This window comes from Medicago truncatula, chromosome 2 (genome assembly GCF_003473485.1).
Source record: "Medicago truncatula cultivar Jemalong A17 chromosome 2, MtrunA17r5.0-ANR, whole genome shotgun sequence".
In the NCBI taxonomy this organism is placed as follows: domain Eukaryota; kingdom Viridiplantae; phylum Streptophyta; class Magnoliopsida; order Fabales; family Fabaceae; genus Medicago; species Medicago truncatula.
This window is the reverse complement of record NC_053043.1, coordinates 30,487,286-30,509,821: the sequence shown is the minus strand read 5'-3', so window position 1 is coordinate 30,509,821 and position 22,536 is coordinate 30,487,286. Positions and strand designations below refer to the sequence as shown.

General features: G+C 34.3%; 3 protein-coding genes and 1 long non-coding RNA gene across 4 annotated transcripts; 2 read left to right on the top strand and 2 right to left on the bottom strand.

Annotated features, from left to right (window-relative positions):
- The first annotated feature begins 944 nt into the window (after positions 1–944).
- Positions 945–2,531, top strand: LOC11417738 (flavonol 3-O-glucosyltransferase UGT89B1). Its single transcript, XM_003595645.4, has one exon. It carries the CDS (start codon positions 1,055–1,057, stop codon positions 2,465–2,467), a length of 1,413 nt encoding a protein of 470 aa, XP_003595693.1. The 5' UTR covers positions 945–1,054; the 3' UTR covers positions 2,468–2,531.
- Positions 2,532–7,443: 4,912 nt separating this feature from the next.
- On the bottom strand, positions 7,444–9,575 carry LOC120578066 (uncharacterized). The gene is made up of 4 exons (XR_005644009.1): positions 9,158–9,575; positions 8,883–9,037; positions 8,487–8,642; positions 7,444–8,149 (listed from the first exon to the last, which is right to left on the bottom strand). It is a non-coding gene; the product is annotated as an uncharacterized lncRNA (long non-coding RNA).
- Positions 9,576–10,947: 1,372 nt separating this feature from the next.
- Positions 10,948–12,356, bottom strand: LOC11417737 (probable thylakoidal processing peptidase 2, chloroplastic). Its single transcript, XM_003595643.2, has one exon. It carries the CDS (start codon positions 12,277–12,279, stop codon positions 11,245–11,247), a length of 1,035 nt encoding a protein of 344 aa, XP_003595691.1. The 5' UTR covers positions 12,280–12,356; the 3' UTR covers positions 10,948–11,244.
- A 4,501-nt stretch (positions 12,357–16,857) lies between these two features.
- LOC11416229 (WD repeat and HMG-box DNA-binding protein 1) lies at positions 16,858–22,536 on the top strand. The gene is made up of 12 exons (XM_003595642.4): positions 16,858–17,274; positions 18,165–19,276; positions 19,386–19,562; positions 19,761–19,874; positions 20,113–20,217; positions 20,485–20,619; positions 20,725–20,780; positions 20,879–20,981; positions 21,080–21,196; positions 21,421–21,547; positions 21,630–21,760; positions 21,854–22,536. Exons 1-12 carry the CDS (start codon positions 16,998–17,000, stop codon positions 22,259–22,261), a joined length of 2,862 nt encoding a protein of 953 aa, XP_003595690.2. The 5' UTR covers positions 16,858–16,997; the 3' UTR covers positions 22,262–22,536.

Here is a 22,536-nt window from a genome sequence, read left to right as displayed (position 1 = left end):
AGCAGTCAAATGGAAGAATTTACTATTTTTATCACCATCCTTTAGCCAGAATATTTTTGAGCGTTGCTGCCAATAAACATCCTCTTGGAGTATGAGATTTGCGAGACTATTTTGGAGTTCAATAAGGCGTTGATCAACTGAAGCATCAGAGGTGTTGCGCATGACATCTATTTGATTTTTTAACTGCTGTTTGCGTTGGTTGAAATGAGGGTGATTGGCCTTGCTCCAATATTTCATGTCCTCAATGCAGTAACTAAGCTTAGTAACAATGTTGCTGGAAGGGTAATAGCTCCAATTATCCTTGACGAGATGAGCAAGTTCAGGTTCAATCAACCAAGAGTTATTGAAACGGAAGCTGTTATGGGGGGCACGCCATGGAGGCGGATCAAGCTGCAGAAGAAGCGGTGTGTGGTCAGACATAGGAGCAACTAAAGTTTGCAGCGAGGCATGAGGGAACAACTCCAGCCAGGGGGCGGTACAGAGGGCTCTATCAATACGAGCTTCTTTGGCATGACTTGTACCTATGCTTTTGAACCAAGTGAATTGATATCCATTGAGAGGAAGATCGATAAGGTTACAATCAGATACTGCTTCTTGAAAACCTCTAATTAGCCAATGGGGTCGGTCGGGTCCCCCCCGTTTGTCAGAAGGAGATAAATGATCATTGAAGTCTCCTATAATACACCAGGGATCATCTGACTGACTATGAAGAGAGCGAAGTATTTCCCAAGAATCACGTCTCCTACCATGATCCGGATAACCGTAAAAAGCGGTGAGACGCCAAGGACCTATGAAGATTTTCTATATTCAAATATATTTTTTTTAGTGAAAAACCAATCCAAACGAACCGTTACGATTACAACCATACCCATTAACATGACCCACAAACAAAAGACATTACGAGAACGTAACGTTTTGTGGTGTGGTAGTCAAAGACAATACAACCTACTCAAGTTCTCATTCAATTCATTTTATTCATTATATACCATACCACAACCTTTTTCTAATTCAAATCCATTTTGTATTCCATTTCCCTTCTCTAATCCTAAACACCATGACGTTTCAACCTGACAAAAACAACCCCCATCCACATACACTGGTGATCCCATTCCCAGCTCAAGGCCACATGATACCCCTCCTCGACCTTACCCACAAACTGGCATCCACCATCACCAACCTCACCATCACCATCCTCACAACCCCAAAAAACCAATCCCTCTTAACCCCTCTCCTCAACTCTCACCCTTCAACAATCCACCCTTTAATCCTCCCTTTCCCGTCTCACCCATCAATCCCTCACGGCATCGAAAACGCAAAAGACTTACCAAACTCCTTCGACACCTTCATCCTCGCTGTCTCGAAGCTTCATGACCCGCTTCTCAATTGGTTCCACTCTCATCATTCACCTCCTCAGTATATAATTTCTGATATGTTTTGTGGTTGGACACAACACCTAGCTTCTCAACTCAACATTCGTAGACTTGTTTTCTCTCCTTCTGGTGCTTTTGCTTTCTCCACCATGTGCTTCAACTGGAAGCATCTACCATCACGTGTAAACCCTAATGACGAAAACGAGGTTGTTTTGTATCATAACATTCCGAATTCTCCAAAATACCCTTGGTGGCAAGTTTCTCCTATATTTCGTAGCTATATTCCTGGTGACACTGATTCAGAGAAACTCAAAGATTTGTTTCTTTGTAATAGTCAAAGCTATGGAATCATTGTTAACACTTTTGCTGAATTTGAAAAACCTTATCTTGATTATCTGAAAACTGAACTGGGCCATGATCGTGTGTGGGCAGTAGGACCGTTACTCCCTGTGGACGAGTCTTCTACAATGGCTTTACAAAGAGGTGGGTCTAGCTCCGTATCAGTTAACGACGTCGTTTCATGGCTTGATCAAAGAGAAGATAAGAAATTGGTGTATGTGTGTTTTGGAAGCCAAACTATTCTCAACAAGGATCAAACGGTGGCTATTGCATCTGGGTTGTTAAAAAGTGGAGTCCATTTTATATGGTCAATAAAAGAAACAAAAAATGAAAATGAAGGGTTGGATTTTGAAGATGCTTTTCTTGGTAGAGGTCTTGTTATTAGAGGCTGGGCCCCACAAGTGATGATATTGAGACATAGAGCTGTTGGTGCATTTTTGACTCATTGTGGATGGAACTCAGTGTTGGAATCTGTGGTGGCTGGTGTGCCTTTGATTGCGTGGCCAATGACTGCAGATCAATTTGTGGATGCTACTTTGCTTGTGGATGAGTTGAAAGTTGGGAAGAAAGTGTGTGAGGGTGGAAATAGTGTTCCTGATTCAGATGAGTTGGGGAGAGTTTTGGCTGAGGCCATTGGTGGGAGTGGAGAGGAAATAAGTAGGTCTTTGAAACTGAAGCAAGCAGCGTTTGATGCTGTTAGAGAAGGTGGAAGTTCTGATAAGGATTTACAATGCTTGATGGAACAACTTGTATTGTAATTTTAGAATGTACTTTTGGTTTTGAGTTGAAAGAATATAAAATCAAAGGTGATAATAATTTGTACCGACTGTGTAATACCCATCCACTAAAATCATCTTGTACCATGCATAAATATATACTTTTATCTTTATATCAATAAGTCAAATCATATCTTATTTGACTTAACATAAGATTTATTGGTCAAACAATATAAAATAGTTTGTGAATGATGTAAGATTTTTTTTTTTACAAAAATAAAACGATATTCATTCATTCAAATTGATAGAATACATAATCAACATCGCTAAAAACGTAAAGGATGAACCTGCGAACAAACTCACAACACCAAAGTTAATAGCATATAACGACAAAATACCTACAAAAAATATGATGAAATCTAAATCACCAAAATACTAATGCTTCCGGATCTGCAACGTTGGCGTCCAAATCATCGATTGAATCTGTGGTTGACTGAAGTTGATCTTTCAATATGAACCAAACGAACACCGCAACAAGGCGCAAAATAATCAAACAACGCCGCACAAAACAACGAACAACACAACGCAACACTCGGACGACGGAATCACGTAAAAACACAAAAAAAAACACTTGATATATGTGGAAATCACTTATTTAGATTGAAAAAAGAGAAAACGGATGCAGAGGAGTGATTCTAGGTCAAAAAATGACCTAAAACCACCCCTCCTTAATGAGTGAAAGAGAATAAAAACTTAGAGAGAAGTTGGAGTTTCACTCATGTTTATATATTTGATTGTTTTATGATATTTTGTCAATCGTTGAATAGTTGTATTACAGAGAATTCAAAGACACAGCAAAGAACAAAAATAAAAAAAATTAAAGAAACAAAAGAAAGAAGCCAAAAAACAAAAAGAGGCTAGCCATATTAACCATAAACTAGATTTTTTTACCTGTGCGGAACAAAGGAGAAGCTGGTATATTGCAATATGATCTATTACATCGAAAACAAAACGATTCAATATTTTATGTCTTTAGATCACACACCCGTGCGTCGTACGGGCGAGATAGATGTCAAATATATTACTGTCATGAATTGATTAGATAAAATTACCATTAAAAATCCAATTCAAAAACAATGTATATTACTGTCATGAATGTATATATTACCCTCTCTTGTTTAGGGGGTATTTACCTTTTCAAGATATCAACCAATCAAAATGTAATATACAAATGTAACATTAAATGTCAAATAAATGAGTAAATTTTTTCTATAAAAAAAATCAATTTTAATCCTAAGGTAACATTTAATTTAATTATATACTTAGGTATTCAATCTTAATTAATATATACTATAGGTCTTGCAACAATTAAAATTTCACATCAAATTCAATCCATCATATAGCACTAAAGGTCCTTTATCTTATTTATTTGTAACACATTAATCCTTTATCTTTTTTTTTTTGTCCCATTTAGGTCATTTATCTATTAAAATGTGCACAATCCTTTTCTTCATTTTTCTAATAAAAAAACATGAAAATATTAATTTTATTAATAACTTTGTTTTATAACATATTTTTTAATAAAAATAAATAAATTCATAAACCCTATGAACATTTCATCCTCATATTCATCATCTTCATCTTCTTTCTTAAATCAAAAAAATTGTCCATCCAAATAAACCTTCAAATTCCTTAAATATTTCCATTTCCATCTTCTTCTAAACAAAAAATTCAAAATACTCAAATTTTATAAACCCTAAGTTTGCCAAACCCATAAATCTGAATTTTGGATTTAAGAAAGAAACCGAGAATTTAAAGTATTGGGGACTTGACGAGGATTGTACATATGAACTAGCTGTTTAGCTTTTTAGATTCTTAACCTTTTTGGATTTTGGACTATTGCTATACAATGGTATAAACAATTTCTTATTGTTGTAGGCCAACCTCGCCTTCACTACCATCAGAGATAGGAAAGCTATAGGAAAAGTGATGATTGTATTCGATGAGAAAATTACAAGATCTAAGTTGTGATGATCTTTACTAAAACTATGCTTGAGCACTCAAACATGAGAGGTTCACTATCCAAATTGTGAGATTTTTTCTTTAAATCAAAAATCCAAATTTATGGGTTTGGTAAAATTATGTTTATGAAATTTGGGGATTTTGAATTTTGTGTTTAGAAGAAGATGGAAGTGAAAATATTTAAAGAATTTGATGGTTTATTTGGATGGACAATTTTTTTTTATTTAAGGAAAAAGATGAAGATGATGAAAATGAAGATGAAATGTTTATAGGGTTTATGAATTTATTTATTAAAAAATATTTTATAAAACAAAGTTATTAATAAAATTAATATTTTCATGTTTCTTTAATAGAAAAATGACGAAAAGGATTAACTTGTGCACATTTTAATAGATAAAGGATCTAAATGGGACAAAAAAAAAAAAGCAAAGAGTCACTTTGGTCCCTGACTCTGCATCTCGCTGTCACATAGGTCCCTGAATCAGGATTAAATACAAATAAGTCTCTGACCCTGCACTTCTATTATCACTTTAGTCCCTGACATTAAAAAAATATGTTAAGTGGTGCATATGAGGTGTCATAGGGACCAAAGTGAAAGTAGAAAATGGTCACTTTGATCCCTGAACCAAAAATCAATATTCCCAAATTGAATATCAAATTCGTAAATCCTTAAATCTGAAATCCCTAAATGTCGTCTAATTATCTCTTTTGTTCAAAATTAATCTTTCATTAAACACAACTTACTGTTAGGTCCCTAACTGCGCATACTTACTATCAGTTAGGTCTCTGACAATGAATTAGCATATCCACCAGCTTCTATTACTCTTGATTATTGTTATATTCACATGATAATTCATATCTCTACCCCGTAAGTCTGAGCATACAATAATCAAGAGCTCAAGATATATTCAAATGATAATTCATTCTGTTGAATTTCTTTTAACATAATTTCTAACTTAAAATTTGTTCTACTTAGTAGGTACTAGTGCTGCATATAACATAAGTTGTTTAAGTTTCCAAGTTTATTATCAAATTTCTCACTTTAATTGTTTCTTTCATGAGAAGGTAAATCAACTAAAACATAAGTTCTTTCATGTAACTTAATAGCATGAATATGATATTTGATACTATTGAATCAACACCTTCTTGTACAAATCTAAATGTCATTGTCTATGCACAATGTCTTAAACTATGGTAATAATAATCACAACAGGCAACTTCAAGCCAGTGTATTTTAGTAAGTGAATTTATGCATAAGTTATTCAAATCTCTCCACCAAAAATTGAATATTGTTGTTGAAAGACACATCAAAAATCAAGCTATGACTTTAAAATACTTACGGAGATTATAATTAAACACATCGTTCATAATTCATTTCTCTATATATGTAATCCCGATGCCATTATATACTAAAGGGAGAAAGAGGTAACAGAACCACAACACTATGACACTACTATAAAACTCCAAACCTTAGCCCAACATATCATTGCCTCAAGATTAGCTTTCAAGTCAAAAAGGTCCCAAATAGCCAGGGACTTAAGTGAAATTTCGTGTTGACTGTAAGGGACCTAACTGATAGTAAGTATGCACAGTAAGAGACCTAACAGTAGGTTGGTGTTTAATGGAAGATTGATTTTGAACAAAAAAGATAATTAGATGACATTTAAGGATTTAAAATTTAGGGATTTAGGGATCTGATATTCAATTTGAGGATATTGATTTTTGATTGAGGGACCAAAGTGACCATTTTCTACTTTCACTTTGGTCCCTGTGACACCTCATATGCGCCACATTATCACTTAATAGATTTTTTTAACGTTAGAGACTAAAGTGATAACGAAAGTGTAGAGTCAGAAACTTATTTGTATTTAATTTTGAGTCAGGGACCTATGTGATAGCGAGCTGCATAATCAGGGACTAAAGTGACTATTTGCTCAAAAAAAAAAAAGATAAAGGACTAATGATTACAAATAAATAAGATAAATGACATTTGGTGTAATTTTGCCTAAAATAAATTGACATTTATAGGAACCAAAAACTTAATTAACCCTTTGATATTTAATGTTACATTTTGTATATTACATCTTGATTGGTTAATATCTTGAAGGGGTAAATACCCTCTAAACAAGAGAGGGTAATGTAGAAAAAAGCCATAAAAACACTATTAAGGTAACTAACATGATCCAAAATTGGATAGAAGTTCTGATTGTGAAATCTCGCTCTAAATTTGTATCTAACTGAGTTTGAGAAGTTGGTAGGTTTGGATAGAAGCTAGCGTTAAGCCTTATTGTTTTCAAAAAAGTTGACTTTTTATCATCAAGTTAGTAGATCCAACTTTTAGAGCTATCTTGGTAGAGTGGATGTTGGATGCAAGAATATCAAATCCCAAAAATCATATACTTTAGAGATTTCTTATGAAGCTTTCTGTTTGCCTCATCCTTGTAAGTTTGCATTTGTTTAATTGTAAAAAAATAATCAAGTTTGCATTCAAACTTGGCTATTTAATGAAAAATTAACATTACTAATGAAAGAAGTATGGAGACATCACAATTGTGCCAACACTACCAATTACAATACTCATTACAACTATTCACAAATTGTCACACTACAAATCTTTGTCATAGTAAATATCAACATAAGTCCCCTAAGTTGTTTTAACGATCATCAAATCTTTACCACTTACATCAACATATGCCATAAAGTGTACTTGTCTGTTGAAGTGTTTAGTGCTTCCAATTCCTTAATGCATACACCCTCCGGTCACTAATATAAGCAAAAAACTACATTTTATGTTCATTCATTTAATGATGCACATAGTCTTTATTATAGACCACATACATCATTAAATGAATGAACCTAAAATGTAATTTTTTGCTTATATTAGTGACCGGAGGGTGTATTCCTGGTTGAGATGCCTATAATTTTGAAGGCATGTTGGCGCCGCACCAGTCGAGAACGTATATAAATACACACCACATCTGCCAAATCATGTGCAACAAAAGAATAGCTCTATCAATCTAAATTAGCCACACAAAGTAATGCTCCTTGAAAAATCATAAAACCAAGCAAAGAAAGAACTTTCAAATAGTGGCTAATACCTTACAAATTGATCAAAATTGCTAAAATAGACTCAAAATCTCAATATTTACTTTTTACTTACAACTCAAAACAAACTGATATAGTTGCAACTTGCAATCAAACATACATTTATAGCACGCTGCAGAATATGAGATCCGTGATTTTACAAAGACTTTAATTGTTAGATTGATAAATTGTCTTCTTGCTGTTCAATTTCACATTTCTCCAACATTTTCTTCTATCCAATTTAAAATAACTACCAACAGGGGCACATTTATTTCAATTAAGCATAGAAAAATAAAAGATACTTGCAATCTTAAATTGATATGGAATGAGCCATGCTTGGTCCAACTGAGTTATTCAAAATCGATAGCATTTGATCTTTGATAAATCTATGAAGTCGACAACAAAGAATAACCATTATAACAAAGAAAAAAATTGTAGACGAAAGAGAGTGATTATTGATTAACCTTTATCAGTTGACTTACACTAATAAAATTACAATCAACAAATAGTTCCAAACTTATACTCACAAATTAAGCATGCAATTGGCAGCCCAAGCAGTTCTTGAATGTCCATGTAAGGTTGTTAACTTATTTTTGTAAGGATTACCTATAGTTGACACTACATAAAATTTAAATGAACATTATAAAAAGACAACATGAAATACAGTAGTTATGCAGTAGCAGTAATAGAAACCCAAGGAAATAAGAACCAAGAGAACATAAGAAACAATCCCAAAGAAAACAAAGCAAAATCAACTACACTATAGAGCCAAACTACAACAACCTATTCAGAAAAACTAACAGGAGAACAATACAAACAGCCAGTTAAAAAGACAATAATTTTTTTGTAAATTGAGCCAAAACACACAGAAAACAAAGGCAAAGAGAAGAAAATAAAACCGATATGGTGCAGCTGGACCACAGAGAAAAATCAGAACATAGGGAGGAAAAAATACCACTACGTAGCAGCTGCAATACCAAAACACTGCTGTTGCATTACATTAGTCCACATGCCGAAAACCAGCTCTAAATTATGCAGAAAATCACCTCGATCTCGCTCCAAATTATGCAGAAAATTACCTTGAACCAGCTCTGAATAGTTAAGCACACATCTGTATATGAAAATAAAGAAACACATTTCATAAGCATATATTTTGGAGCTATGCTAACTAAGGCTAATGCATAATTCAACAAAAATAGGATGATACTCAATCAGAAGCATGAAATAGAGGAAATGAAGCAAGAAATAGATGAAATAACTAACGAAGTAGTAGAAAAATAGAAAGTTTAAAGAGAAAAGATTTAGAAATAGTTGATATAATGATTAAAGAGCAAAGGTTTAGATACTTTACATAAAATTTTGCAGACATCGGTATCAATCTCACGAACTACACATAAAGCCTAAAATATGTGATATAATTCTTCTTTTATTTTCCAATTGTATCTTTTTTCTTTCAAGCTGCATATATAGTCATTCTTCTTTCAAGCTTCACAATATTGAATTTGCCTAACAAAAATAGAATGAGATAAAATGAAATGCCTAACATAAACTCACAACAAAATGAGACAAAATGATCAAAAAACGAAATCATAACAACAAAAAGAAATATGTGGAGGGAAAAGAAACCTGTCCAAATTTCATCTTCTCATAAAAGCATCACTCTTCATCATCTTCAGCGTATGAATTTCAAATCTAGCCACACCACCATCCATAAAATACGGAAGAAAAAAAAAAACATAAGATTGCAACCTGCAACCACAGTAAAGTAAGATTTTTTCCCATCAAACAAAACTTGATTTTGATACTCCTGCTTCATCCTATGTTGGTGGTGTTAAATTTGTTTAAAATAGAAAACTAAACTGTGATAGAATGAGTTGTTCATATTCAAAATAAAAACCAATTAAAGACATAATTTAGAATGGTTAACATAAATCCTATGAAGGAAATGTTATAGTGAGAGAGAGAGAGAGAGAGAGAGAGAGAGAGAGATATCTGGATTTTATGTGAGGTGGCTGGAGTTTTCCGGGTGGTGTACCGGAGGTGGCCGGAAGTGTGAGAGAGAAAAGTAGTGATTCTGATCTCACTAAAAAAAAAATTGGAACCGTGTGTGTTCCAATACAAATGAATTAGTTGTTTTGAAAGTATCAATCAATAAATGCTCATTTTTATAGAGCCTCCCATCATCACATTACACTATAAGCTATATGGGAATTCGGTGCATAGGAAAAAGACATCAAATTTGAAAGTTTGAAGTCAGATTAGATCAAAGGATGAGATGAATGTCAAGCCAAATGATGAGATCCAACGGCCCTCCTTGTTTGGCGCCTAAAAAATTTAGGTTTAGGATTTGCAATGGTCTTAGCAATGTTAATTAAGATTAGATATAAGTATGAAGTATGATGATAGAGGCGGAATTATACAATTTTTTTTATTTATCAGCATAGGTAAATTTATATATTGTTAATGGATATGAGTGCAAGAAGCACTACACTAAGAAAATGGAAACAGTACAAGCTCTACTAAACCCATTAAGTTGGAAGACCAAAAATAGAAAAAGTTGAGTTGCCTACAATGTTACACCAAAGGGGCGAACAAACCAATCATAAAAGTGACACTGAGTATCCAATTACTTTGCTAGAAACCATTGCCAAGAAATAGGTTTTATCAGGAGTAAACCTTTTGCTTTCTTTTGTAAGTACAGTTTTTTTTTTAAACAACTTACATATATATCAATCACCAAATTATACAAGAGTTACAATGAGGAGGGCAAACACGCCAAAGCCAAAACACACACAAAAAGAACTCCAAACAGCCACACAGAAACAGAAAACAGAAAAGCGCAGCAGCCAAAACACAGTCCCTGCCGCAAAACAGAAGCAGGATGTTGGTTTTATAGGGATAGGAGAGAAAAAGTATTATGGAAATGTTATATTGAAAGACAGAAATATGTTTATAACATCAAACATACCATTACAAATAGTTCAGTACTCTATAAATAGAGCTAAAACATAACTTAAAACAAAAAGAAACTCCCTAAAATTATTGCCTTTAAAACAAAACATAATTGAAAAACAACTCCCTAACACTTCCCAAAGGTTCAACCAAACCCGCAGAAAGCCTTCGAAAAATTTGTTGAAGCGCCGGGTCTCCAATCCACCTATCCAACCAAAATAAAGTTTACGAAACATACTAATCAAATAGCTCCATGTCGAAGCTTTCCCCTAGTTTCAAACATCCAGGGAAAAAAAGTGAAATAATACAACACAAAATCCACCATCATGTTTCTTAAATAATAACCCCCCACCCCCCAAACTTACACAAGGGGACATACATTATAAAGATATTATTAGGTCATGGACAAACTTGCATCAATTTTTTTAAAATGACAAATCTTTCTTTTTTATACAAGCATTGCAAATCTAATTATATATTAAAAAGAAGGCAGAAGAATAAAGAGTATCAGAAGTACGCAACAAAGTAGCTTACAGGAAATAAATTGATACACAGACAACTCATCTAGATTAATCCTTAAACAAATGCACCGCTCCTTAGGGCCAAACTTGCACTTATCAATAAGATATGCATCTAAGACAAGCAGACTCCTCCTGGAGAATTGTTGATTAACAGCTCACTCTCAGTCCAAAACCCGAGTTGCAGTTCATTCAAAAGAAATTCCGCGGAAGTTGGTCCCTCCTAAACCTTCTGCTAGCTAGCTATGCCGTGGAAGGTGAGGTGTTATGAACCATGACAGTTTGATCTTCTTTGGATGGAGGCCAGTAGCGAAACATCGATCTACCAACAATGTTCTTGATCGGGAGTGGACCCCAGTTATGAGAATCAAAACTCTGGTTACGATTGTCTCCCATTACAAACACATGTCCTGCTGGAACAACCATTGGAGCCAACTCGTAATCAAGAGGCTCTAAAACAAATTCCTCTTGTTCAGCAACACCATTCACTAGTAGTTTTCCACCCTTAACTTGGACAACATCACCAGCCTTAGCCACAATCCTTTTTATAAAAACATCAGATGAACTATAACCAAATTCCTTCAAAAATTGCGGAGGTTTGAAAATAACAATATCAGAAACATGAGGCTTTCTAAAGAATAAAGAAAACTTTTCTGTTAAAACACGGTCACCAACTTCAAGAGTTGGATACATAGAAGAAGATGGAATAGATTTAGGTTCAGCCAAAGACGATTTATAAAGTAAACTAACAGTGAAAGCAGTGAATACAGCTTTAGCATCTTTTGAATATTTGGAAATCCAACTAATATTTTTCTCCTTCTGATTCAAATTCAACAAACGAGATTCCGGTGGTTTAAAAGCAGCAATTTCCCACGTTGTAGGGTTAATACACGTTGTAGGGTTAATAACAGACTCATTACAAGGAAGCCACTTTGAAACCTGTAACAATGGTATAATTGAAGAAGGTTTGAATGGTGAAATACCCATCATACCAGTTGATGACCCAGGAACAACAGCCGACGACTTCATCATCCAGATCAAACCTTCAGTGAGAAGGTCTCCGGCGAGAGTAGAATAGGTCGACATTTTTGGCCTCCTGAAATTCTCGCCTATACCGCAGCTGGAACGATCCAGATCGGGTTTTTGGTTGGATCCAAAGAAACGAGAGAGGATACAGCATTCATGGACACCGCGAGGATTTGCGACTCGAACGCTGGCCGAGGAAACTAGGGTTTGGGCGACATAGCCGGAAAAGGAGAAGGTGGCTCGGATAGCCATAACTATGAAGTTAATTGAACTGGGAAAGAAATGTTTGAGAGAGATGAAACCCTAGCAATTGTATTAGAGGGTCTATATTGTGGCCTAACCTAAATTAACTCTATTTTTACGCTGTGATTGCCTTAATTATTGGTTTCGCATTTAAAGTTCCTAATCAGTCGACGTATTTAATGTAATCAGTGGAGTAGTACTCCCTCAGTCTCAATTTAATTGATCCATTTGTTTATTTCACACTTATTAAAAAGAATATATTAATGTAGAAAATAGAAAAATGGTTTTGAGTGTCTTTATTGAATATTGGTTCATTCTTCTTTATCATAAATGTAGTAGAATATATTGTATTGGAAGGGGTGAAAGTAATATTAATTAGAGTTATAATTGAAAAAAAAATAATTAATATTGTATTGGAAAGTGAAATGACTTAGTTATTTTGGGATACTTTTTTTATTGAAAATGGCTCAGTTATTATGGGACGGAGGGATTACTAACTAGTAATCATTTACAAATTCCCTAAAAAAAAAGTAATCATTTACAAAATAATTAAGTTATTAATATTGTCAAATGTTTAAAAATATTAAACGAAAATTATCAACAATAATATAGTGTTTCTATTGAATATATTTTTTTTATATATAGAAAAATATGTTAAATATTTGAATCACGTATGTTGTGGATTTTATTTTGTTATGTACGCGAAAATAAATTTTTATATACATATATACGAAACTCAATAAAATAAAATTTTTAAAACTCATGATTATTTTCAAAATATCAACATCAATATATATTAAATAACTTATTCTTTTATATGCAAAATACCGTTCAATGTTTGCATCGCACCCGTTGTAGATTTTATAGGCTTTATCTGCAAAAACAAATTTTTATGTAAATATATGAGAAAGTTAGTATGATAAAATTGTGGAAAATCATTGGTATTGTCAAAATTTAAACATTAATAGTGTTTCTATTGAATAACTTTTTATTTATATGCAAAACACCATTCAATGTTTGCACCGCATCTGTTGGAGAGATTGTATGTGCTTATATATGTATAAAATAAATTTTTATGTACATATGAGAAAATCGATATGATAAAATTTTGGAAAGTCATAACTATTTTCAAAATTTCAACACCAATGTAGTTTGTCTATTAAATAACTTTTTATTTTATATGCAAAACACCGTTCAATGTTTGCACTACTGCATCCATTGCAGATTTTACGTGTTTTGTGTGGGAATAAATTTTTATATAAATATATGAGGAAGTTTTTTTTTTTTTTTGAGAGAAAATATATGAGAAAGTTGATATGATAAAATTTTGGAAACTAATTAATATTGTCAAAATATAAACAATAATACAGTGTTTCTATTGAATAACCTTTTATTTTATATGCAAAACACCGTTCAATATTTGCACTGCACCTACTGTAGATTTTGTGCTTATATATGCATAAATAAATTTTTATGTACATATATGAGAAAATCGATATGATAAAATTTTGAAAACTCATGACTATTTTTAAAATATCAACATCAATGTAGTGTTTCTATTAAATATTTAAAACACTGTTAAATATTTGCATCGCACTCGTTAAGATTTTACATGTTTATATATAGAGAATAAATTTTTTATTTAACGATATGTGATAGTCGATGTGAAAGAATTTGGAAAACTCGTGACTTTTTTTAAAATATCAACATCATTGTATTGTTTTTTCAAAATACCGTTAAGTATTTACAACGCACTCATTGTAGAATTTATGTGCTTGTATCTCCTAGATCAAATTTTATGTTTACCGATATTGAAGGTGAGAAAAACACAAGAAGGGGGGTTGAATTGTGTTTTCTTTTTCTTCTTTTTAAACTGAGTCCAATGTTTAGAGTCTGATAGAGTTCATAATCAAAACAATGTTCAGAGTTTAATGCAGCAGATAAAGTAAAGATAGAGAGAGAAGAGAAAGACACAAAACAATTCATTTTCAGAAGTTAGAGGTTTTTCTAGTAGGAATGTTATACAATCTGAGCAAAATAATATTACAAACATTCTTGATCTATAGGTTGTTCTCGGCACGGGGAAATATCTTGGTTTGCCTTCAATGATTGGAAGAAGCAAACAAGCGACTTTCAATTTTATTAAGGATTGTATTTGGAAGAAAATTAATTCCTGGAGCAGCAAATTCCTTTCCAAAGCAGAAAGAGAAGAAGTCGGTACTTCAATCTACTCCCACTTATTTTATGACCGTCTAAACTTTACCCACAACTTATATGATGAAATTGAAAAAAATTCTTAATTCTTTCTGGTGGGGTCACTGTGGTACGAAAAATAAAAGGTGTTAATTGGCTTTCTTGGGATAAATTATCCATGCATAAAAATGATGGAGGAATGAGCTATAAAAGTTTACCGGTGTTTAATCTTGCTATGTTGGGTAAGCAAGGATGGCATATTATGTCAAATCCAGACTCTCTTATTGCTCGTATTTATAAGGCTAGGTATTTTCCTAGGTGTGATTTTCTACAATCTACCTTGGGACATAAACCAAACTATGTCTGGAGAAGCTTGTGTCAGTCTAAATTCATATTGAAGGTAGGAAGTAGATAGAAGGTAGGGGATGGTAATGCTATTTCGGTTTGGCACAACAAGTGGATTGCAGGTGATATCACATTAGTTCCACCGTTGGGAGAGGATTTTCCTCTTTCAAATCTTTGAGTTTCTCGCTGTATGGTTCACAATAAAAAAAGTGGGATATCCCTTTCCTAGAATCGATTTTTGACCACCAAATTGTCAATAATATTATAAACACTCCTTTGTACACTTCAGTTAAGGAAGATAGGATTGTGTGGACCAAAGAGAAAAATGGGGAATATTATGTACGTAGTGCTTACGTCTATGCATGCATGAATTGCTTGATACATCTATTTTCAAGGTGATGGGTAATTGGGATGCAATTTGGAAACTTAAATACTTCCTAAGGTTAAAAACTTCGTGTGGAGACTTGCTAGGAATATTCTCCCAACAAGGATACATCTTCAGGACAAAATGGTTAATTGTCCAACACATTGTGTTCTCTGCAATTTAGATGAAGAAAACAATGTTCATCTTTTATTTACTCGTACTAGCAGCATTAAAGTGTGGAACATGTCGGAGTTGGGTACATCTATTAGCACAATGTTGTATCAAGGTTTGGATTGTAGTGGTATGATTTTCAATAGTTTGCAGGTGTTGTCTAACAGCGAGGCATAAATTTTTGCTTGTGTTTTTATGGAGTATCTGGAAGCAACATAACAATAAGGTATGGGATGATATTGTGCATGCATAAAGCTTTGTTCAAGAGCGAGCTAAATCCTTGCTTTTTGACTGGGAATTAGCTCGAAAGAACAAATTGAGTCTTAATAATGTTACGAACATTAGGTCACAAGCACAGCTACGCCGTCTAATTAAATGGTCTAGACCGAACAGAGGATAAATGAAATGCAACATTGATGCATCTTTCCTAATGGTGAGAATAAGACTAGTATAGGAATTTGCATCAGGGATGACGATGATGCTTTTGTGTTAGCCAAGACAGAGTGGTACGCCCCAACGTGTGAGGTGCATATTGAAAAAGCTTTAGGTCTATTGTCGGCTCTTCAATGGGTCCATGCGTTAAGTCTAGGACCGATAGATTTTGAACTTGATTCAAAGAAGCTGGTTGACAGTTTTGCCTCCGATAAGCATGATGCGACATAATTTGGAAGTATTATTCAAGATTGTAAAACTTTATTTAGTGAATTTTATGAAAACTCTTGTGCGGAGACAAGCATACGTGGTTGCTCATGAATTAGCAAAGGCAGCCACATTAGAAGCTAGTTTCTAGATTGTGGTTACTCCACGACGGTGTATTGAACACATTTTAATTAATGAAATGTCATAATTTATCTTTCTTCAAAAAATAAAAATGTCCATCTACAAGACATCACTCCATTAAAGGAATACAAAAACAAAACAAAAAGCCTACCGGTCGATATTTGGATTACTATTACAGTTGAAAGGTGAAAACGGCTGAAGCATGAAAGCGGTTTCTAATCCTCTCAGGCTTGTAACCCACCAAAAATAAAGGATTAAAATATCAAAGGAGGGGTAGGACAGGATTACAAATAGATTAAACTTATCATTTCCTATGGGCACACCAAACAACGGATTGAGACAGGATAAAATATTTTAATCATATCATGTCTCCTTATCCTGCGCACCAAACGGGTTTTAATTCTATTAATATTTGAAATATGCTTATGATGGATTAAGATCATTTTCTTCTTATTTTTTTATAATTACAGTTTTGAAGTGTATATTAAGTGAGCTCATCAAATGTCTCGCATTATTTTTTGATATAAAAACATTTATGTGAATTGAATTTCGAAGATTTACCAAAGTCAAAGCAATTATAAAGGTAAAAAAAAAAAAAAAAAAAATCTTTTACCAACAATAGAATTCAAAAGTCATATTATTGTATTTATATTTCTAAAAAAGTTCCTTCAAAAAAAATTGAAAAGATTTTAGTTAAAAATAAAAAATTAGAGTAGATCCATTTTCCCCTCCCGCCAACTCCATAACACAAAACCCTCATTTGGCGCCCTAACCCCTTCACTATACTTTCCTCTATTCAGATTCATTTCCCTCACTCAATCCCAATCCTCTTCAAACCAAACCCTTACTCTTCCATTCTCATTTCGAAACCATCATGAAGGTCCGATTAATGAAAATGAGGGAGGCCCACACCCAAAAAGGCGGCCGTGCTTCCTTCTGCTCACTCGTATGGGACCAGAAAGCCGAACATCTCGTCACCGCTTCCTCTTCCGATGTCTCCGTCTCGATTCATAACCCTCTTCTTCCTTCTACCGCTCCTAAGATTCTCCGTCACCACCGTGATGGTGTTACTGCTTTGGCTCTTAGCCCTAATTCCACTTGTCTTGCTTCTGGATCTGTGGATCACTCCGTTAAACTCTACAAATTTCCAGGTATCGTGTTGTTGTTTTCTTGTTTTGATTTTTAGGATGTTTAATTGAAATTCTGAAATAAAATTGGGGTTTTTTTGTTTGTATTTTTAACCATCGTTGTTAAGGGTTGTTATGAAATTTATTTAATTTTAATTTATTTATTGTTGTTTATTGAATGCTATTTTGATGATTTTATGTGCTTGATTTTTAATTATTTACATTGGTGAAGTGTTTTTGTCAAGCGCCATGTTAATTTTACTGTTTATCAAGGAATATATGTTTTAATTTTACTTCTTTATTGTTAATATTACTTGTTAATTTTAGTCAACTCTGTATATTTCAGCAATGAAATTCAGTAATTGTATGTGTTTAATTCTAATTCTTTACACTTTTCATAGTTATTTTGTGAAAGTTAGCTAAATTGATTGGGTTTAGCACAGAATTTTCCTCGGTCTTCTTTTCACTGAAGTGTTTTGGATCAGTACTATGCCAATTGTTATATCTGAAGTTAGAGATTAATTTCTTTCTATGCACTGACAGTGTAAAGTTTTTTTTACACATGCATTCAATCAAATTACACCAAAGTGTCACTTTTATAGGGTAGTTTTTTTTAAATATCTCCACAAATATCTCTGTGATTTGATTGGAGGCATGTGTAAAAAAGTTTAACACCATCGGTTTATACAAATTAAGTCCCGCAAGTTAATGGCCATGTTTTTTCTTGTCAATGTTTTGAAGTTTAAGAGACACATGTTTCAATCATCATTTAGATTTTTTGATTTTTGATTACATGCCAAACACAATTAACTATTGGACAAAGCCTAATTGGTGAAGAATTTGCTGTTGTTGAGTTGTTGATGTATATTTTTCAAGTTGATTTGATCTTATGATTTATTGATGGCACTTGACAGGTGGAGAGTTCGAGACAAATATTACAAGGTTTACACTTCCGATACGTTCCTTAGCATTTAACAAGAAAGGAAGCATGTTAGCAGCTGCAGGTGATGATGAGGGCATCAAGCTCATAAACACAGTCGATGGCTCTATTGCGAGGGTTCTGAAGGGGCACAAAGGACCAGTTACTGGCTTAGCTTTCGACCCTAATGGTGAATACTTGGCATCTCTGGATTCAATTGGAACCGTTATCATCTGGGAACTCCACTCAGGGAAAAACCTTCACAACCTTAAGGGCATAGCTCCTGACACTGGGTTAGATCTTTTAACCATGAATGTTCTTTGCTGGAGTCCGGATGGTGAGACCTTAGCCATTCCCGGGTTGAAAAATGATGTCGTGATGTATGATAGGGACACTGCTGAGAAGTTGTTCACTCTTAGAGGAGATCATACTCAGCCTATATGTTTTTTGTGTTGGTCACCCAATGGCAAGTACATGGCCACCTCTAGTTTAGATAAGCAGATTCTGATATGGGATGTTGATAAGAAGCAGGATATTGACAGACAGAAGTTCGATGAAAGAGTGTGTTGCATGACTTGGAAGCCGATCGGGAATGCCTTGGCTGTTATTGATGTTATGGGAAAGTACGGTATATGGGACAATGTTATTCCTTCATCTATGAAGTCTCCAACCGAGGATATACCTATGTTGGGCAAGAACAGTAATGGGCTTCTTTTGTTTGACGAGGAGGAAGAGGACAATAGTGTTAGTGGGAGCTTGAGTGATCTTGGTGAAAATAGTAACGGTGAGTTTGAGCCACCAACTAGCAGGAAAAGATTGCGCAAACATTCCTTTAGCGAGGAAAATTTGGATGAGGATGGAGAAGAATATGGAATTGATCTATTTCCAAAGGTTGAGTCTCACAAGAAAAGAAACCGGTCAGTCAAAGAAAATTTGAATAATGGCAGTGTGGGATTTAGAAGCACAATGGTAACATCTAAGACAAAAATGCAGGAGGCATTTCAATCAGGAGCCACTCCAGTACAGCCTGGAAAAAGGCGCTTCTTATGCTATAATATGCTTGGAAGTATAACCACTGTCGATCACGATGGATACTCTCATATTGAGGTAATACTGTGAAGAGAACCATGTATGAATGAAGCTTAAATTTATCTCCATTTGGATGAGTTAAATCATTAATTCTATAGCATTAGTTGCTGACATATCTTTGTTACAGATTGATTTTCATGATACTGGAAGCAGTCCTCGAGTTCCATCAATGACTGACCATTTTGGATTTACAATGGCTGCACTGAATGAAAATGGAAGTGTCTTTGCAAATCCTTGCAAGGGGGAGAAGAACATGAGCACCCTCATGTATCGCCCATTTAGCAGCTGGGCTAGCAATAGCGAGGTCAGATTGTGCGCTTATACTGGTCACATTTTTTATGGAAGAAAATTTTATGTTGAACAGATATGTAGTTGCACAACTGTTCAACCTTCTATGGTTATAACATATAAGGACTTGAAACATTTCAGTTCTTGCGGTTAATTAACATTGCATGATATGAAACTTGTACTGCATGCTCACTTTGTTGATTTTTTTCTGCAGTGGTCTATGCGCTTTGAAGGCGAAGAAGTAAAGGTTGTTGCACTTGGGGCTTCTTGGGTGGCTGCAGTGACAAGTTTTAACTATCTTCGCATCTTTACTGAAGGTGGTATGCAGGTTTGTCGCACATCCACATCTTTGAATGCCATTTATTTTTTAATAACTGAATGCCAGAAGCATCCCCTGGTGTTGTAAAAGAACTGTGGGTTTAAAAGGGTAGATAAGTATGTACGTGCTAGCCTTACATCTGAAGCTTAAACTTTTGTGTTAACACATGCGATAAGAGTGAATCTGTAGATATTGATGGCAGTTTTCTTTTAAGTATTTACTCATTTCTGAATCTATTTCTTTGCAGAGACATGTAATTTCGCTAGATGGGCCACCGGTGACTGCATCAGGTTTCAAGGATAAGCTTGTAGTTGTTACTCATGCTTCTGATTGTCTTTCCTCAAATGAGCAGGTTGGTTCAGTCTTCATGGAATCTGTTGCCTCTGACACTGGCATATTCAGTGTGGTTTTATCTGGTATTACTGCATAGGATTACAGATTCCCACAAATATTCAAAGTTCTTCATTGTTCTGTTGCTATTTAATTTGACCTTTTGAAAATATTATCTTAGCGGCAGAGCACAGTCATCAGTTTTTTTTGGACAAAATACTCATCTGGTTATAGAAGCATTTAATGATGTCACTTTTTCATGACGAGATATATATTTCCAAACATGCAGGTGTTAGAGTTTAGTTTATTTAATATAGCACAGGGGACCCAACCCCTTCGAGGCCGCTTGCCGATAACTCCTGGTTCTTCTTTAAGTTGGTTTGGGTTTAGTGAAGAGGGCCAATTGTGTTCGTACGATTCCAAGGTATTAACTGTGTTTACATTACAATGCTGATATTTGATATTTATTTCATTCTCTCTTATGAATGTACATTGTTATACCAGCTGATTTTGTAAGTATAATATACAGGGTGTGCTAAGATTATATACAAGTCAATTTGGTGGAAGCTGGTTCCCAGTCTTCAGGTTCATTATTCGCTCAATCACTTGCATTACTCTAATTTGCCTAATATGCTTCTTATGCCTGAAGGTGACTGACTTGTTTTGTTAAAATTTCAATGCAGTGCTATTAAAGAGAAGAAAACAGATGAAAACTATTGGATGGTGGGTTTGAATACAAACAAGTTAGTTTGTGTAGTATTGAAAAAGCCTGAATCCTTCCCACAGGTATGAGTAGGAATATGACAGTTTGATGTATTTATTGTATTCCCATTTTCTCCTTTGTGTGTGACTAAAACATCAATTGCTATTCACTTACCCATCAGGTGGTGCCTAAACCAATTCTCACTTTAATGAATCTTTCATTTCCACTTGCTACATCTGATTTGGGAGCTGAGGCCCTTGAAAATGAGTTTATGATGAACAGCATGCATCTCTTTGAGGTTTGTTCTTGTAATCTCTTCCAATCTAATGGACATTGTTTTCGTAACTTCTAGCCGGTTTTCCACAAGTCCTGTTTCACACCTTTCTGATCCATCATAGGCACTATAATGTTTCACTGTTTTTAGTTTGATGTTTTCAGCTTGCTATTTCGTTTTAACTTGAGTCTGAACTTTTTTTATCACTTCTGTTCAATAGCTAAATTAGTTGAACATTTAAAATGCAGGTTCAGAAAAAGATGGAAGAAATGGATAATGCTGGTTTGGATGCTAGTTTACTTGATGACGATGCTTTCAATTTGGAAGCAGCACAAGATAGATGCATACTAAGGCTAATAGCATCATGCTGCAATAGTGAGTTCCTATGATCTGTTAACTCTTTTTTGCAACCTGAATTATAAAAGAATAGTATTCATATTTGAAATGGATATTTCAGGTGATAAACTTGTGAGAGCTACTGAACTTGTCAAGCTTTTGTCACTGGAGAAATCAATGAAAGGTGCAATAAAACTTGTTACTGCTCTGAAACTTCCAAATTTGGCTGAAAAATTCAACGACATATTGGAGGTAAGCCTTCTATGTATTAACAACCTTATACGGTAGAGAAAGGTTATCATTTCACTGTCATCTTTACCTTATAATTCCTTGTGTTTGAAACAGGAAAGGCTATACAATGAAGTTAAAAAGACTACGGAAACCAACCTCAAGGAAAACAGTTCTGCACCTGTTACATCAGATACTCTACCTACCAGTAGCAAGGCCGAAACATCGAAAGCATCTATTATTTCATCATCACCAAACTTATCTGCACCATCCTTCATAAAGAAAAATAAAACACAAGAGGCAGCTATAGATGGAATGAATAAACCTGCAATTGTTAACGGAAGTATGAAGACAGGAGGAGATGAAACAAGTGACAAGAAAGGTAAGGAGGCAATGCAGGCTCCTCCTCATCCACTTGGTTCCTCGGTAAAGCCGACAAATAAGCCTGGAGTTGACAAATCAGAGCCTAGTTTGGTGACACCAACCAGACCGTCCAATCCATTTTTGAAGTCCTCAATGAAATGAATATATTTTTCTGGTTTAAGACAGAGTTGTCACGTAGATATCAAATGTCTAAGATATATGGTATTTTATGGAGTGGCTTGCTTATTGAGTATATGCCATATTGGACAACTAATGCAACACCTTTTAATATTGTGAGGAGCATGCAAATCGAAATCACTAAAAAAATATTATAAAATAGCAAAAAGGTTGTTGGTTGTACAAAAATGATGTTCTTATATCATTCCTCATTAGTTAATGGAAACTGACATAATACCAAGTTCAATTTATATATCAAA

Coding starts and splice junctions, on each gene's coding strand:
- LOC11417737 (XM_003595643.2), bottom strand. CDS start 12,279: ATGGCTATCCGAGCCACCTTCTCCTTTTCCGGCTATGTCGCCCAAACC.
- LOC11417738 (XM_003595645.4), top strand. CDS start 1,055: ATGACGTTTCAACCTGACAAAAACAACCCCCATCCACATACACTGGTG.
- LOC11416229 (XM_003595642.4), top strand. CDS start 16,998: ATGAAGGTCCGATTAATGAAAATGAGGGAGGCCCACACCCAAAAAGGC. Junction 19,563..19,760: donor GCTGGGCTAGCAATAGCGAG/GTCAGATTGTGC, acceptor TTTTTTCTGCAG/TGGTCTATGCGCTTTGAAGG. Junction 21,197..21,420: donor ACAGCATGCATCTCTTTGAG/GTTTGTTCTTGT, acceptor TTTAAAATGCAG/GTTCAGAAAAAGATGGAAGA.